The sequence below is a fragment of the Myxine glutinosa genome, chromosome 4 (genome assembly GCF_964187855.1).
Source record: "Myxine glutinosa chromosome 4, kmMyxGlut1.1, whole genome shotgun sequence".
Classification (NCBI taxonomy): domain Eukaryota; kingdom Metazoa; phylum Chordata; class Myxini; order Myxiniformes; family Myxinidae; genus Myxine; species Myxine glutinosa.
In genome coordinates, this window is record NC_136264.1 from 61904511 (window position 1) to 61919389 (window position 14879).

Genomic DNA, 14879 nt, shown 5'->3' on the forward strand with positions numbered 1-14879 from the left:
ACCTCATAACTTTTTTTATTCCTTCAAGGTTCTGGCCAAGGTAGTTACAGAGATACTTGTTTTTTAAAATCCTATCCTGTTTCCTGTCTTTTCACCAATAACTTTTTTTAACTTCAGAGATTCGCCTTTTCCCATATGGTGATAAACTTGGAGATCAACTTGCAATTCCACATGGACGTCAGGATTGTATTTCCCAAACATTCCATCCTCCTTATGGGATTCCTTTTGGTGACAGAATGTACTACAAGCTGTATGTGAGTGAAGTTGTTGGTTTTTTTTATTTCTTGATATATACGTGTATATATGCACTGGGGAAGGTGACAACTGCTCAACAGTGTCTACTGCAAATGCAGGAAAGTGTGAAAGGATTGGAAATATACAGTCACGTGAAAAAGTAAGTACACCCCATGTAAAGTTTTGACTTTTTCAAAATATTTCAACATAAAGCGATTTGATCTTCATTTCAACAATATTGACAGATAAAGGTGATATTGTGGGAGCTGTGCTCGCACGATAAAGCCAGACAAAATGGACGACACAGGAACGAAGTTTCACCGAGCTATTTATTTAGCTCAAAACCAAAGAACTCAAAAGCACACTGAATCCGCCCCTCGAACGGGCGACAATTTATATCGCAATCTGAACACACAAAAGCCACGCCTCTCAGGCGGGGTGTGGTATGCAAAATAGGTAAGTCACACCTCTCGACGGGTTGTGGTATGCAAGGCAAGTGTTCGCCCGAGAAGGGCACGTCTGGACACGCCCGGGCGAGTCCGGACACGTGACCGCTCGCCGGTTGCGTCATCGGCCGGTGCACGGTAATTGTGTCATGCTTCCGGTAACCACTACATGCGCCCCCCCAGAATTAACCTGCACCGGGAGAGTCAGTTTGAGGGGGGTCCTGATGACCCGGCCGAAACGACCCCTGGCGATTCGTGTGGGGGTGGTAGGTGGCGTGGCGGTGGATGGTCGGGCGGGGGGCTTGGTTGACGGGGGACGGCCCCATCGTGGAGGAAGGGCCAACCGTGGAGGTTGGTCGAGGCCCAAATGGGCCGGCTTGAGGCGGTCCACGGAGATGCGGTCCAGCTTGCCGCCGATGTCGACGATGAATGACTTGTTGTCCCTCTGCAGGACCCGGAAAGGTCCATCGTACGGCAGCCGGAGCGGTCCCCGGTGTGTGTCGTGCCGGATAAAAACGTATTCCGCAGTGCGAAGTGTTGGGGGGACGTGGGGTTGGGGGCAGCCGTGGTGGGACGTGGGCACGGCGGCAAATCTCCTGGCGGCCTCCTGGAGGTCCGAGCGTTGGCGAGCCGCGGACCAGGGGCCGGTGGCATCAGGGATGAATTTGCCCGGCACGCGCAGTGGCTGGCCGTAGACCAGCTCGGCGGTGGAAGCCTGGAGGTCCTCTTTAGGGGCCGTTCGGAGGCCCAATAGGACCCACGGGAGCCTGTCGGCCCAACCGTCGTCCTGGAGGCTGGCTCTGAGAGCGGCCTTCATCGAGCGGTAGAACCGCTCGCACAAGCCGTTGGCTTGGGGGTGGTAGGCCGTGGTGCGGTGAAGATTGACCCCCAAGGCCTGGGCGAATTAGCCAAAGCTAACCGTACCTCCCTGGGTAGCCGCTGGAGGAACAGCTCGCGGAAGAGGAAGTCCTGGCTGTGGTCACCGAGAAGAGCAAGCATGTGGTCCATGCTTTTGGATGGACAGGCCTCGCCCAGCTCCGGGAGGTGTAGTAGATGTCGTGCGCGTTCGGTCTCCGTGAGTCCAAACGCACCGAGGAGTAGGCCTTTGAGCACGCCATATTTGTCGGCGTCCGGCGGGTGCTGTAGGAAGCTCAGGACCCGGGCCGCGGCGGAGGCGTTGAGTGTGGAGACCACGTGGTGGTAGCGCGTCGTGTCCTCCTTAATTTTCCACAGGGCGAATTGAGAATCGGCTTGAGCAAACCAAACGGCCGCGTGAGATTCCCAAAAGCCCGGGAGCTTCAAAGCTACAGCTGACTCCATCACCGTGTTCGTAGAAAGGGGTCACCAATTGTGGGAGCTGTGCTCGCACGATAAAGCCAGACAAAATCGACGACACAGGAACGAAGTTTCACCAAGCTATTTATTTAGCTCAAAACCAAAAAACTCAAAAGCACACTGAAGCTGCCCCTCGAACGGGCGGCAATTTATATCGCAAACTGAACACACAAAAGCCACGCTTCTCAGGCGGGGCAAGGTATGCAAAATAGGTAAGTCACGCCTCTCGACGGGGCGTGGTATGCAAGGCAAGTGTTCGCCCGAGAAGGGCAAGTCTGGACACGCCCGGGCGAGTCCGGACACGTGACCGCTCGCCGGTTGCATCATCGGCCTGTGCACGGTAATTGTGTCATGCTTCCGGTAACCGCTACAATATAATATAACAAATATCATGAAACATTTACATTTTGTTGTGCATTGTATCATTTAAATAAATATAAATGCAAATTTCGCAAGTGGAAAAAGTAAGTACACCCTTGTCTCTAATAGGTGGTATTGCCTCCTTTGGCAGAAAAAACCTCAAGTAGGCGTTTCTTATAACTGTCTGCCAGTCTCTGACATCGACTGGGAGAAATTTTTGCCCACTCCTCCATGCAGAATTATTTCAGCTGTGCGATGTTTGAGGGTTTCTTGCATGCACAGCTCGTTTCAAATCCCCCCACAACATCTCGATGGGATTTAGATCCGGGCCTTGACATGGCCATTCCAGAGCCCTCCATTTCTTTATTTTCAGCCATTCTTTTGTGGATTTACTGGTATGTTTAGGGTCATTGTCATGTTGCAAGATCGACCTTCGGTTGAACTTCCACTTCTCTGACAGATGGCCTCACATTATCCTCAAGCACCTTCTGGTACAATGAAGAATTCAAAGTGGATCCTATGATGCTGAGCTGCCCAGGCCCTGATGCAGCAAAGCAGCCCCAAACCATAATATTTCCACCACCATGCTTTACAGTTGGTATCAGGTTCTTGTGGTAAAATGCTGTCTTTGGTTTTCGCCAAACATGTCTTCTGGTACTGTTGCCAAATAGCTGTACCTTTGACTCATCTGTCCAGAGCACATTTTTCCAGAAGTGCTGGTCTTTGCCTAGGTGTTCATTGCCAAACTTTAGTCTTGCCCTGATGTTCTTTCTGGACAGCAAAGGTTTCCTCCTGGCACACCTCCCATTTAGATCAAATTTGTGCAGCCCCTTTCTAATGGTAGACTCGTGCATTTTGACATCAACAGTGGCAAGAGCTACCTGTAGGTCCCGTGATGACATTCTGGCGTTCATAGAGACTTCTTTCAGCATCGCCCGGTCTTCTCTCGGGTTGAACTTGCTGGGGCGGCCTGGCCTGAACAAGTTGGCAGTTGTTTGGAATCTTCTCCACTTGTAGATGATCTTCCGAACAGTCAATTGATTGATTTCAAATTGTTTGGATATCTTTTTAAATCCCTTCCCACACTCGTAGGCATCTATATCCTTCTTTCTGAAGGCCTCAGAGAGCTCTTTTGATCTAGGCATGGTGACGCCGCACACTTCATCAACAAAGAGCAAACCAAACTAAATGTCTGAGGTTTAAATAAGACAGGTTCCTCCAAGATCCTCTCTGTCGATGTTCTAATCATTTGCACCTGAGCTGGTGCACCTGATTCTAATTTTAGGTATTTGAAGTAGTGATAAATGTAGGGGTGTACTTACTTTTTCCACATGCAAAATTTGCATTTATGTTTATTTAAATGATGCAATGGACTACAAAATGTAAATGTTTCATGATATTTCTTATATTATATCACCTTTATCTATCAATATTGTTGAAATGAAGATCAAATAGCTGTATGTTGAAATATATTGAAAAAGTCAAAACCTTACATGGGGTGTACTTACTTTTTCACATGACTGTATATTGAGACATGGGGGTGGGATAATAGCCAGAAGAGATGTCTTGTTACAAATACTTATATTTAGTATTCATCGGGAGGGTTATTGTAAAGTTCTCGGGTTCACACGATTTGTGTATCGTAAAAGAGGAGCCCTGCAGACGTAGACCAGAACAGGGAGGAAAATGAAGGTGATAAATAAATGGAACACACAGTTGTGAATGGTATAATTGGCTTACAGTGTATTGTTGTTTCCTTCAGTTCACAGACAATGGAGCAATCATCTTTTTGGACAAGTGGGATCATAAATTCAATTTTCCCAACCCACCACCGAATGGCTTTGGAAGACGCAACTCTCCACCTACCGTCGCTGTGTTCTGGGATGATGTTGACCTTTCTGGTGGAGTTGGAAAAATCTACTACCAGGTATTTCAATGTACTTGGGTGCAGAACAATTACGTGGATGTGTTGAAACACACAGCTCCTCTAAATGAATGTGAACTTTTTGCTTCCTGCCTCATAATATTGTGATGAATATTTGAACGAATTACCAAAGAATGAATTGATTTTTATTGATTTCTTCACATTTTCCAACACATAAATGCTTGTGCAATTCAATAATTATTTGCACATCTGAAGGCTGTTTTTCTCATCTTGTTTCGTTGTCACATTTCCTTATTTCCTTCACTTCATCTTTATTCATTCATTAACCTCACTTACTCTTCTACGCAAAGTCTGCATCTCATTTATTTTGGTCAAATATACTCGCAAGGAAACTTGTACAAGGAATTCTGATGCAGGAAAGGCTACATCATGCAGGAAATTGGCCCATCGTGCCTGCCTGACATCAACTCCACATTTATCCAATTTATCGGTTTATCGACTCCATCTCTCTTGTGGTGGGGTGTAGAGGGGGGGGGGGGGGGGGGGTGGGAAGTAGTAGGGAGGATAACATCACCAGGGTGGGGAGAGCAGAGCGACATCAACAGTGATATTTATACATATACACATTTTCTCATCATTATGGCGCGGGGGGAGGGTTTTGACAACACTCGCTCACATATATCACAATCACGACACAAGTCTGCAATCACCCATCCATAACTACTTTCTTATGAAATGCTTCTGATAGTTGAGCTCGAGTATATCTACTGCTCTCCTCTCATCCATCGAACGAGGAAACACTTCAACGAAATGAAATAAATTTGTTAATTTAATATGATTCGCCTTTTGTCTCTCACAAGGCCTGAGAACTAACTGAAGAAGAAGTCAGGAGTACTTAACTTACACTTGTTTAACATGAGAATTGTTACCCCATATTTTAAACTTGCATGTAGAAATTTAACCTTTTATTGGACAAAATAATGGCAATGACCAACCTGGCATTAGGTACAGGAATCTGTTTTTAGTTTCGAACATCACATTTAACTTTCCATCTGTAGAACTGCCTGCTCCACAAATTCACATCCAGTGTGAGTACTATGCTCCATTTGCATGGTATTACTAGGAAAATGTATCTTTTGTAGAATTTAACCACAGTAAGAGACACCTCAGTGGAAATCATTAACGGAAACGGTGTTCTGTCGCATTATTTCCCCAAATCTCGGAACATTTTCCCCCAGAATTTGAACAAATATTTATCGTGTGCATTATTTGTCGTTATTAATAGTCATGATTACTATATCCCCGTTTTTACAGGAATATGACTTCACTGGCCGAACGAACCAAGGCCGAAACAGCAAAGACTATGTCGACTTAAAAACAAAAGTTGAACAACAAATAAACCAAAACTTCACTATGAGCTTTGATATGGAGTGGATGCTCAAGATCACATGGGAAGACGTTCCAGCAGTGCCTGCCATCAGCAACTTGGACAATGTATGGTTTTATGTCTGTATTGTCACTCACAATAAATCTAAAATGTAAAAACACGCTTTATCATTTCTGATGCTTTCCATTGTAAATGGTAAAGGATTTCCCTCTGCTAAAATGACTCACCAACTGACTCCATGAAAGGTGTATTTCACTGAAGCACAACTTCACCAAACTCATGATGGGTCCCTTTGTTGGAAATGACGACATGAACAATCCACACTATTCAAGATGGAAACAAAGTTTTGATTTTTTTCCCTTTATGGAGGACTTGGCACATTTTCCGACATCTTGTCAAGTGGATAACTTTTCAAATCAACAGAATTCCAAAGAAAGAGCGAATGCGCCTTGATATTCTGAGAAGGAACCATTAACTGAAGCAATTTAGTTATTTTATATATTTGGAGTGAGGAAAGACTAATGGGACAAATTATATGGGAATTGACCTGAACTATGGCATATTATGTTTCTATTATTCTCCCCAAAGGAGAGGGTATAACATTTCGGTTCATTTGTTTTTTATTTGTTCTCTTGGTTTTTTTTGTCTGTTTATCTGCACAGAATGTGCTGACGTAGGCCACAAACACAACCTAGTGGTAGCCAGTGGTACACATTATCTTTTTTTCAAGCGAGTTTCTCTGTAAAGTATGTACAAATAGAATGTGAGTATGTCTATAAAGTATGTACAAATAGAATGTGAGTATGTCTATAAAGTATGTACAAATAGAATGTGAGTATGTCTATAAAGTATGTACAAATAGAATGTGAGTATGTCTATAAAGTATGTACAAATAGAATGTGAGTATGTCTATAAAGTATGTACAAATAGAATGTGAGTATGTCTATAAAGTATGTACAAATAGAATGTGAGTATGTCTATAAAGTATGTACAAATAGAATGTGAGTATGTCTATAAAGTATGTACAAATAGAATGTGAGTATGTCTATAAAGTATGTACAAATAGAATGTGAGTATGTCTATAAAGTATGTACAAATAGAATGTGAGTATGTCTATTAAGTATGTACAAATAGAATGTGAGTATGTCTATAAAGTATGTACAAATAGAATGTGAGTATGTCTATAAAGTATGTACAAATAGAATGTGAGTATGTCTATAAAGTATGTACAAATAGAATGTGAGTATGTCTATAAAGTATGTACAAATAGAATGTGAGTATGTCTATAAAGTATGTACAAATAGAATGTGAGTATGTCTATAAAGTATGTACAAATAGAATGTGAGTATGTTTATAAAGTATGTACAAATAGAATGTGAGTATGTCTATAAAGTATGTACAAATAGAATGTGAGTATGTCTATAAAGTATGTACAAATAGAATGTGAGTATGTCTATAAAGTATGTACAAATAGAATGTGAGTATGTCTATAAAGTATGTACAAGTACAATGTGAGTACCTCTATAAAATATGTTTTATAAAATATGTTCCATAACGTCTCATAAAACATGTCCGGGTGAGGGTATGCAACCTTTGATTGTTAGTTCTCGTTTGATTTTTAAATGGTCGTTAAAGGGGAGTTAGCAATGTCTCTTGAGTCATGTGGTTTTTGGAAACCTGCATGGAATGCACTGGCATGCATGAAAGGATAAACATGTTCACTTCTGCTTCATGATAAAGATGTAAATATGAATGAATGCCAAACCAACCAGAGGTTGAATTTCACACAATTAAATGACAATTACTTTTTTGCAGACAAACACATTCCAGGCCATCCTAACAACTGATGGCATCCACACTTTCTGCTTGAACCAGTATGAGGACGGGATGATGCTCTGGAGAACAGAATCTCGCCATCGATACGCCAACAGAGCACTGATTGGATTCGACAGGTAGAGCATTAACATGCTGTGCAGGCAATAACAGAAACGATGACAACAGCAAACGTTTCATGACCATTTTCCCCTTTTTCTGGGTCCTGGTCGAATTATTATGGCATTTCTCCATACAGATCTATCCATTGTGTCCGTTTCTTGCAAACGCAAACATTCCATATCTTAATGGTTTCAGTTCATGTATTTGTAGATGTCCTCTTGGCTTTCTTCCTTCCAACACAAGCTTTATTGCTTTCTTTACATCTTCATCTTCAGACTTTCATTGCACATGACCATACCAACCAATTCGTAACTAGTGTTGATTCTTAATCTCTTCCTGATTTCTGATCTCGGAATTATTTCATTCAGAGACAATCGATTCATCCATCATATCATTGTGATCCCTGTTATTTCCACCATATCTTTACATCTTCAATCAGCAATGCCCACATTTTACTTGCATACAAAAACACCTGTCTGGTTCTGGCTTCATCGACTCATTCTTGGGTAAAATGCCAGGGGCATAGAAAAGGCCCCTTTATATAAGGGTATGTGCCATGTGGCAACATAAAGAGGAGAAGGGTTTTTGGACGTGGGGTTTTTTGCCTGCCCCCCCCCCCCCCCCCCAAAAAAAACGAAAAATAGGTATTTGCTCTCTTCTCCGAAACTACACACGCTATTTTGATGAAACTTGCCCACAACCTTCATGGCTGATGCCTAACAGAGGTGTATTGACTGCATCAAAGTCTGTGCTCATTAAGGGGGACTATGTGGGGTGGAGGGGTGTTTGACCCCCCCCCCCCCAAATAAATAAATAGGTATGTGCTCTCTTCTCTGAAATCACACACATGATTTCAATGAAACTTGATCGCAACCTTCTTTCCCATGATGTACCAAAGTTTGTTCATGGCACTAAAAATATCAGGGTCTGCAGGGGATTTGAGTGACTGTTGCTCCTGATCCAGGTGAGCTTCAGGACCCACGATCCTAATTATTTATACATTCCTTCTTTTTATCGTTTTTCCAGTTGTCGGTGTATATTTGTTGATATTTTGTTTTCTATTTTGTTTTCTTTTTTTGAGGAATTGTTTGGGCTGTACTCATTGATGTGTGTGTGTTTATTTGTGTGTGCGCGTGTCCATGCTGCAGTGGAATCTCAGATCCAAACCGCCTCATCTACAATGACAAGATCATGACTCAATCCAACAGATTGAGATATCGACCTGATGAGTACTATGGAAAAATAGTTGTTGGAAGAGATGTAAAAGACATGAGTATGTTGCTTCAACTAAATCTATGAAGTTTGCTTCTCATTGAATACTGAAAATATTTTACAAACTGAAAACACAATTGTTTTGCAAGTTGTATATGCTCTTTTACAGATGCCAGAGGTCTCTGGGCATTTCGACTGGAAACACATTCCAAAACATTTACAAACCCACGGAAAGAATGCTGGAACTGGTACAAAAAAGAAAGCTTCCCCTTTTATCATTGGTATGACCGGCCGTGTCCATGCTCCTGGTTTCAGGGAATATTTGACCCTGGTTATACTTCAGGCAGAAGACTGCACTACTATAATTTTGAAGAGCCTCATATTCCAGGTGAGTGACTGGGAACATTTCATTTTGAATATTTTGAGGTTTATTTGTCTTAGAAGGTTTTTTTTTTGTATGCATGCTGTGGCTGCTTAGCTGCATCATTTTCTGGGGGTGTGGCTGTGCTGCTGATGCAATGCCCCCTTACCAGCAAGCTAGAACTCATTTTGCCGAACTCAGAAGGATGACAGGCTGTGTTGACCCACCTGGTGACAGATGCTCGAGCTCAAGACCCTAGGACCTTCAGCCAGCCACCTTAACTCTTAAGCCAACATCAGGCTATAGAACTTTACATATCTTCTATATTGTCATAACATTGATATTTCATCATATTTTTATGGCAAGAGTAATGGCAAAATATCTTTGTTGTTGTGCTTCTTGAGATTAAAATTATTTATTTTGGGAATGAATGAAAAGTGTACGACAACCTGGTGATGGAATGTTTAATAAATAATAAATATTAAGCAATTACATGCAAACCTATCTCAGCAATTAGAAGATGTCTGTGGGCCTCTCTGAGTTTGACAAATAAACCAGTGGTGTTGATGCACGACTCTATTGTCACCACGAGAACATTTTACAACTACTGATCTTTACATGGTTGGCATAATCATTTTCTGTTGCTCATGCTTCATCATCCCGAGATTATCCCAAACTTGAATGTGCTAACTCTAGAGATTATGTAATGATTGCATGACGCCAATATTTCCCTTTACACCCTGTTGATGGTGATGCTGGTATTGGTTATCCAGGAGATTTATCGGCACACCATATAATTGTTTGTAAAATTTCTTTTTTGCTGACTAAGTTGTGGTTGTGAAGGGGTGCAACTTAACCCTTTGTGGAATGGTCACTCTCCAGGAACGGCAGTGACTCTGCAGAGCCGGTGGCCCAGCTGGTTTGGGAGTGGTGTAAGATGCCATTATAACAGATGGGGGATGCTTTTGCATGGAAGACATGAAAAGGTTCTTCCCACTCCTTGGAATCAACCGGTTATTTGGAACTGGAATTGGAGGTGGGGCTGGTACTGGATTTTTCATCTGCAGGCCTCATGGTTAACTGAACAGCGAAATACATACCATGGTAAGTTATCATGACCCAATATGAAAAAGGAGTTATCAACTCTATTACCAATTTATATAATAGATTATGAATGGTTTACAAAGTCATTATTATATAGTCTTCTCTAATGAAGAATCACCGAATGACGCGGACATTCCGATTTCCCCTCTTTGTTGGGAATATTTTCTGTATTCTTTTACATTGGTTCTCAATGGTATGACTGAAAAGCAGTTGCTTTGAAGAGCTATATGTGCAAAAGATGGTTTTGATAAATTTACTGCTGTATAATATCACAAGTTCATCCCAATTTCCTTCTGTCTTAAACTTCCAGAATCTGCTGATTGTTCAGGAAGCTTTCCAATAGGCAAAGACTTGCAGTGTTGTTGATGAAACTTCAACAGCAGAAAATTGTTACTGAAAAATCAAAATATGAGAATGTCATTTTGTGTTTCAGAAAGTGAACTTCATCCATTCAAGCATTGCTGCGATGAGTCTGAGAGTTTGGAATTCTGTCAGTACTACCACATCAAGCGCCCGATTGACTTCTGCTTTGGCTACCGACCCCCTTTCCTCGGTAAGTGGCAATCAATAAAATCGACTTCTTCGGTAAGGTTTATACTCTCGGGAAAAGGGAGAATAGAAAAAGGGGGAAAGGAGTGAATAATTGGAAGGGAAAGGGGGAAGGAAAGGGAGAAGAGAAGGTAAAAGAAAGGAGAAAGGGGGAATAATGGAAGAGGGGGAGGAGGAAAGGTAGGATTGGAAGGGGAGGGGAGGGCGGTTGCTTGTTTGATGGCGATATTAGTGAATCATAAAATATACACCTTGCACCCTTGTGTCTCCCCTCTGTCAGAGAGGGGAAATGTGTTTATTTAGCTCGTCCCTTGCACAGCAGGAGATGGTGTTTTGTAATCACTTCTGTGTGTGTGTGTGTGTCTGTGTGTGTGTGTGTGTGTGTGTGTGTGTCTCTGTCTGTTTCTCTGTCTGTGTCTGTCTGTCCGGGCCATAACTTTTTTTTTAACATTTGAGCTTTTGCCATCAAATTTTCACCAAAGCTTTATTATGATAATATGGAGAAGGCAAAATAATTTTGTAAAAAGGTCAAAAGGTTCAAGGTCAGAATCACCTAAAATCATCAATTTTCATCCAATTGACCTTTTTTTTTTTTATACAAGATCGAGGCTCGTGCAAGAGCTAATATTAATCACAAAAAAACAAACGGACACATAAAACATAAAATAAATGGAGCGGGAGACAAGATGGGAAGAGAGAGGGAAGCACGAAAGTACAACATTTGAGAGCAGGGACATCGGGAGATCTGTGGGAGGGAGAGGGCTTGGCAGGAGGAGGAATGGGAAGGGGGTGGAGGGGTGGGAGAGGTATAAAACACATGGACACTGCTAGGACTTCCAGGAAAGAAGACGGTATTTCATAAAAGTGGATCTCTGGTGAATTAATGGGGGTAGAAAAGATCAATATTTTGGATCGAGAAAGATAAGAGATGGTGGTGAACAGCTGTTTAAAAGACCTCGAGGGAGGAGTGGGATTGAAGAGAGAGAGGAAGTTTGTTCCAGAGGCTGGAGAAAAGAGGAATGAAGGAGTGAAGGTGAGCAGAGAGTCTTGATTTTGGCAGTTTAACCATAAGAGGGTTGCAGGCAGATCTTTTGTGACCTGTAGGAATATTTCGGGGACAGAGCCCAGCGAGAGCTGGGGGAACAAGGCCGGAGAGGAGTCGGTAGAAGACAGAAAGACCACCAACCTGCATGCGGTGAGTGAGTGAAAGGCCCTCGGAGTTAGCTTCATAGCGGGAGACTCCAAAGATTCTGAAAGATTTGGTTTCAATAGCGTGAAGCCGATAATTTAAACCTGAAATTTGAATATGAAATTTAAATTTACCGTTTGAATTTTGTCATGAAATTTTCAACAAAGCTTTATTATGAGAATATGGAGAAGGCAAATTAATCATTTGGTCAAAATGTCAAAGGTCAGCATCACACAAAATCGTCAATTTTCATCCGATTTACCTGAAATTTTAAGAATTTGCATATTGGGTCACTGAATTGGTTCACCAATCAAAAGCTAAAAGCTGATTGTTTTTTTAGATTAAGAGGACAAAGGTCAAGGTGCGTAAAATCACCAATTTTCACCCGATTGACCTGAAATTTAAAGAATTTGCCTCTTGGATCACTGAATTGGCTAACCAATCAAAAGCGACAAGCCAATTGTTTGTTTTGTTTTAGATTAAAAGGTCAAAAGGTCAAGGTTGCATTAAATCTTCAATTTTCGTCCATTGATCTGAAATTAAAAAAAAAATTCATATTGGGTTCCAGAATTGGTTCACTAAACAAAAGCTAGAAAAAAATTCCCTTTTAAAGGCCATTTTCCCTGCTAGAGTTGGGGTTAGCCTTGTGCGCCCCATGACAATCATCATGGTTCACTTTTTGAGGCAATGTTTTTTATGGCCGGATGCCCTTCCCTTTAGTCGCCTCTTACAACACGCAGGGATACAGTGTGCCTATTCTAAACCGGGGCACACCGGCACATTCATCCCAGCGAGCCTGGTACTCAATTTGCCTACCTCGGAAGGATGACAGGCTGAGTCAACCCCCCCTGGTATTAATTCAACGATCGACTGGGATTCAAACTCGGGATCCTCGGATCCCAAGCCAGCACCCTAACCGCTAAGCCAACACCAGGCGACTAATCAAAAACTATACGGTGATTATTAGCTGCTGTTGGACTTTGTTTGAAATGGGGTCTTATGGATTGGGTCTCGTCTGTCTGTCCATCCGTATGCAACCATATCTCGGAGATGTAGGAACCAATTTTGTTCATACTTGGCACAAAGACAATACGTGATGGTATACATATGCGCATCATTTTTTGTTTTGTGAAGTGTTCAAATATGGCCGATTGGTGTCCATTTTAGTTGTAAAAAAATCCTGATATTGAAAATGTCCTCAACTATTTCTCGGACATGCATTTACCGATCTTATTCAAAATTGGCACACACGTAATGAATGATGCCTCACGTCATTTTGTTTCGAGATCAGATGCAAGGTGGCCAACTGGTGGCCATTTAGTTACTTAAACGTGTCCCCAACCATTTATTGGACATGTAAGGACCGATATTGTTCAAACTTGGCACAATGATCTGAAATTGATCTGAAAGTCTTGATTTGTGCAGATTTTGTGCAGAAAGCACGAGAGTATAGATGTGCAGATTTTGTATTGTAATCTGACCAAAGATGGCCAACTGGCGGCCTTTAACTCCATGCAGCAAATTTACTAAAACCATGGTGGCTATGACATTTTATGTTTTTTCTCCTTTTTTTTCGATGTCAAGGCTCAAAGATCAAGGCTGCAAAAAAAAAATCATCAATTTTAATTTTGTATTTAAAAAAAAACTGTTTTCGTTATTTTGAGCATACGGAAGAAGAAGAAGACTTCTAAATGCAAACGGACGCAGACGAGTTTTGCATTTTCAGATGCTTTCTAGTTTTTACTGTTTCTGTCTTTCCTTTTTTCTTTCATTCTTCCTTTCTTTGTTTCCAACAATTACAATCGCACACAATGCCTCCATTTCAAAGCCAAATTCTCTTCACAAGGTACTTTGGGCCAATACACCGAGATGTCATTTTTGTTTTTCGTTTATGGCACACTTTTCAGATTTTAAGGGGTCAAAGTTGAAACATTAAAAAATCTTAAATTTTGCCTTGCCTGAGTTGTTCGTTGTTGTACTTTACTTTAATCGATAAAGGTGAAAGTAAATTTGCCAAGGTCTATCTCATGACTTGTAGTATCGTGCGATGCAAACGTCTCCAAGATGCGGTGATGAACACACCTGCCTTGTCAGGTTGTGTTTGTGCTGGAGGAGTTGAAATTGTCAAAATGGATGTGTTTTAAAACCTTCAATTGTTATGAAATGGAGACCTAAAGTACCTTCAGAGACCAATGATTTCGAACATGTATTAAGTTCAATAACTCTCCTGGAATAGTAAATTTAGATGAAGTACTGAATTGTTCAAAATACTTGTCTTTTAGGTGGTCTATCTGGGGATCCTCATATGTCCACATTGGACGGGATTGAATACACCTTCAACGGTTTGGGTGATTTTGTCATCCTGTACGGAAACAACACCAATGGATCCTCCTTGATGGTGCAGGGATCCACTCAACAGGCTGGAGAACAGCAAAACCTACCAGCAACAAACTTCATTGTGATAGTAGCAAAGGAGAATGACGGCCCAACTGTAAGTGCTTATCAAATGCTTTGAGATGGAGGAAATGAGGGTATTAGGACTTGATGGCAATACCACTTTGGAAACTACGTGCTGTCCTATTTGATATCTCTCCTCTACCGACTTGTAAATTTTCACTGATACATGTGTTTTAATTTGTTGATTCAAATTGCTTTATTTTGTGTTTGATTTCAGTTCCTTGTTTGTTTGTTTTTTATGTGAGGATTGATTTTATGTGACTGTGGATTCTGTCTGTCTTCGTGAACATCTTTGTGAACGTCTCTCTTGAAGACCTGGAGTGCAGGATATTCTTGGGAAAATGCCAGGGGCATAGGAAAGGCCCCTGTATATGGTATGTGCCATGTGACAAACTATAGAAAAGAAGGGACATTCCATGGCTTGT

General features: G+C 41.6%; 1 protein-coding gene across 1 annotated transcript in view; it reads left to right on the forward strand.

Moving 5' to 3' along the window:
* Positions 1-14879, forward strand: part of LOC137425858 (uncharacterized) — a 156146-nt gene that overhangs the window by 36153 nt on the left and 105114 nt on the right. Inside the window, exons 12-20 of the mRNA XM_078775227.1 lie at positions 118-254; positions 4138-4302; positions 5575-5754; positions 7463-7599; positions 8731-8855; positions 8964-9182; positions 10038-10259; positions 10693-10812; positions 14280-14488. Coding sequence (XP_078631353.1) covers positions 118-254; positions 4138-4302; positions 5575-5754; positions 7463-7599; positions 8731-8855; positions 8964-9182; positions 10038-10259; positions 10693-10812; positions 14280-14488 — 1514 coding nt within the window. The remainder of the gene's footprint in view (positions 1-117; positions 255-4137; positions 4303-5574; positions 5755-7462; positions 7600-8730; positions 8856-8963; positions 9183-10037; positions 10260-10692; positions 10813-14279; positions 14489-14879) is intronic.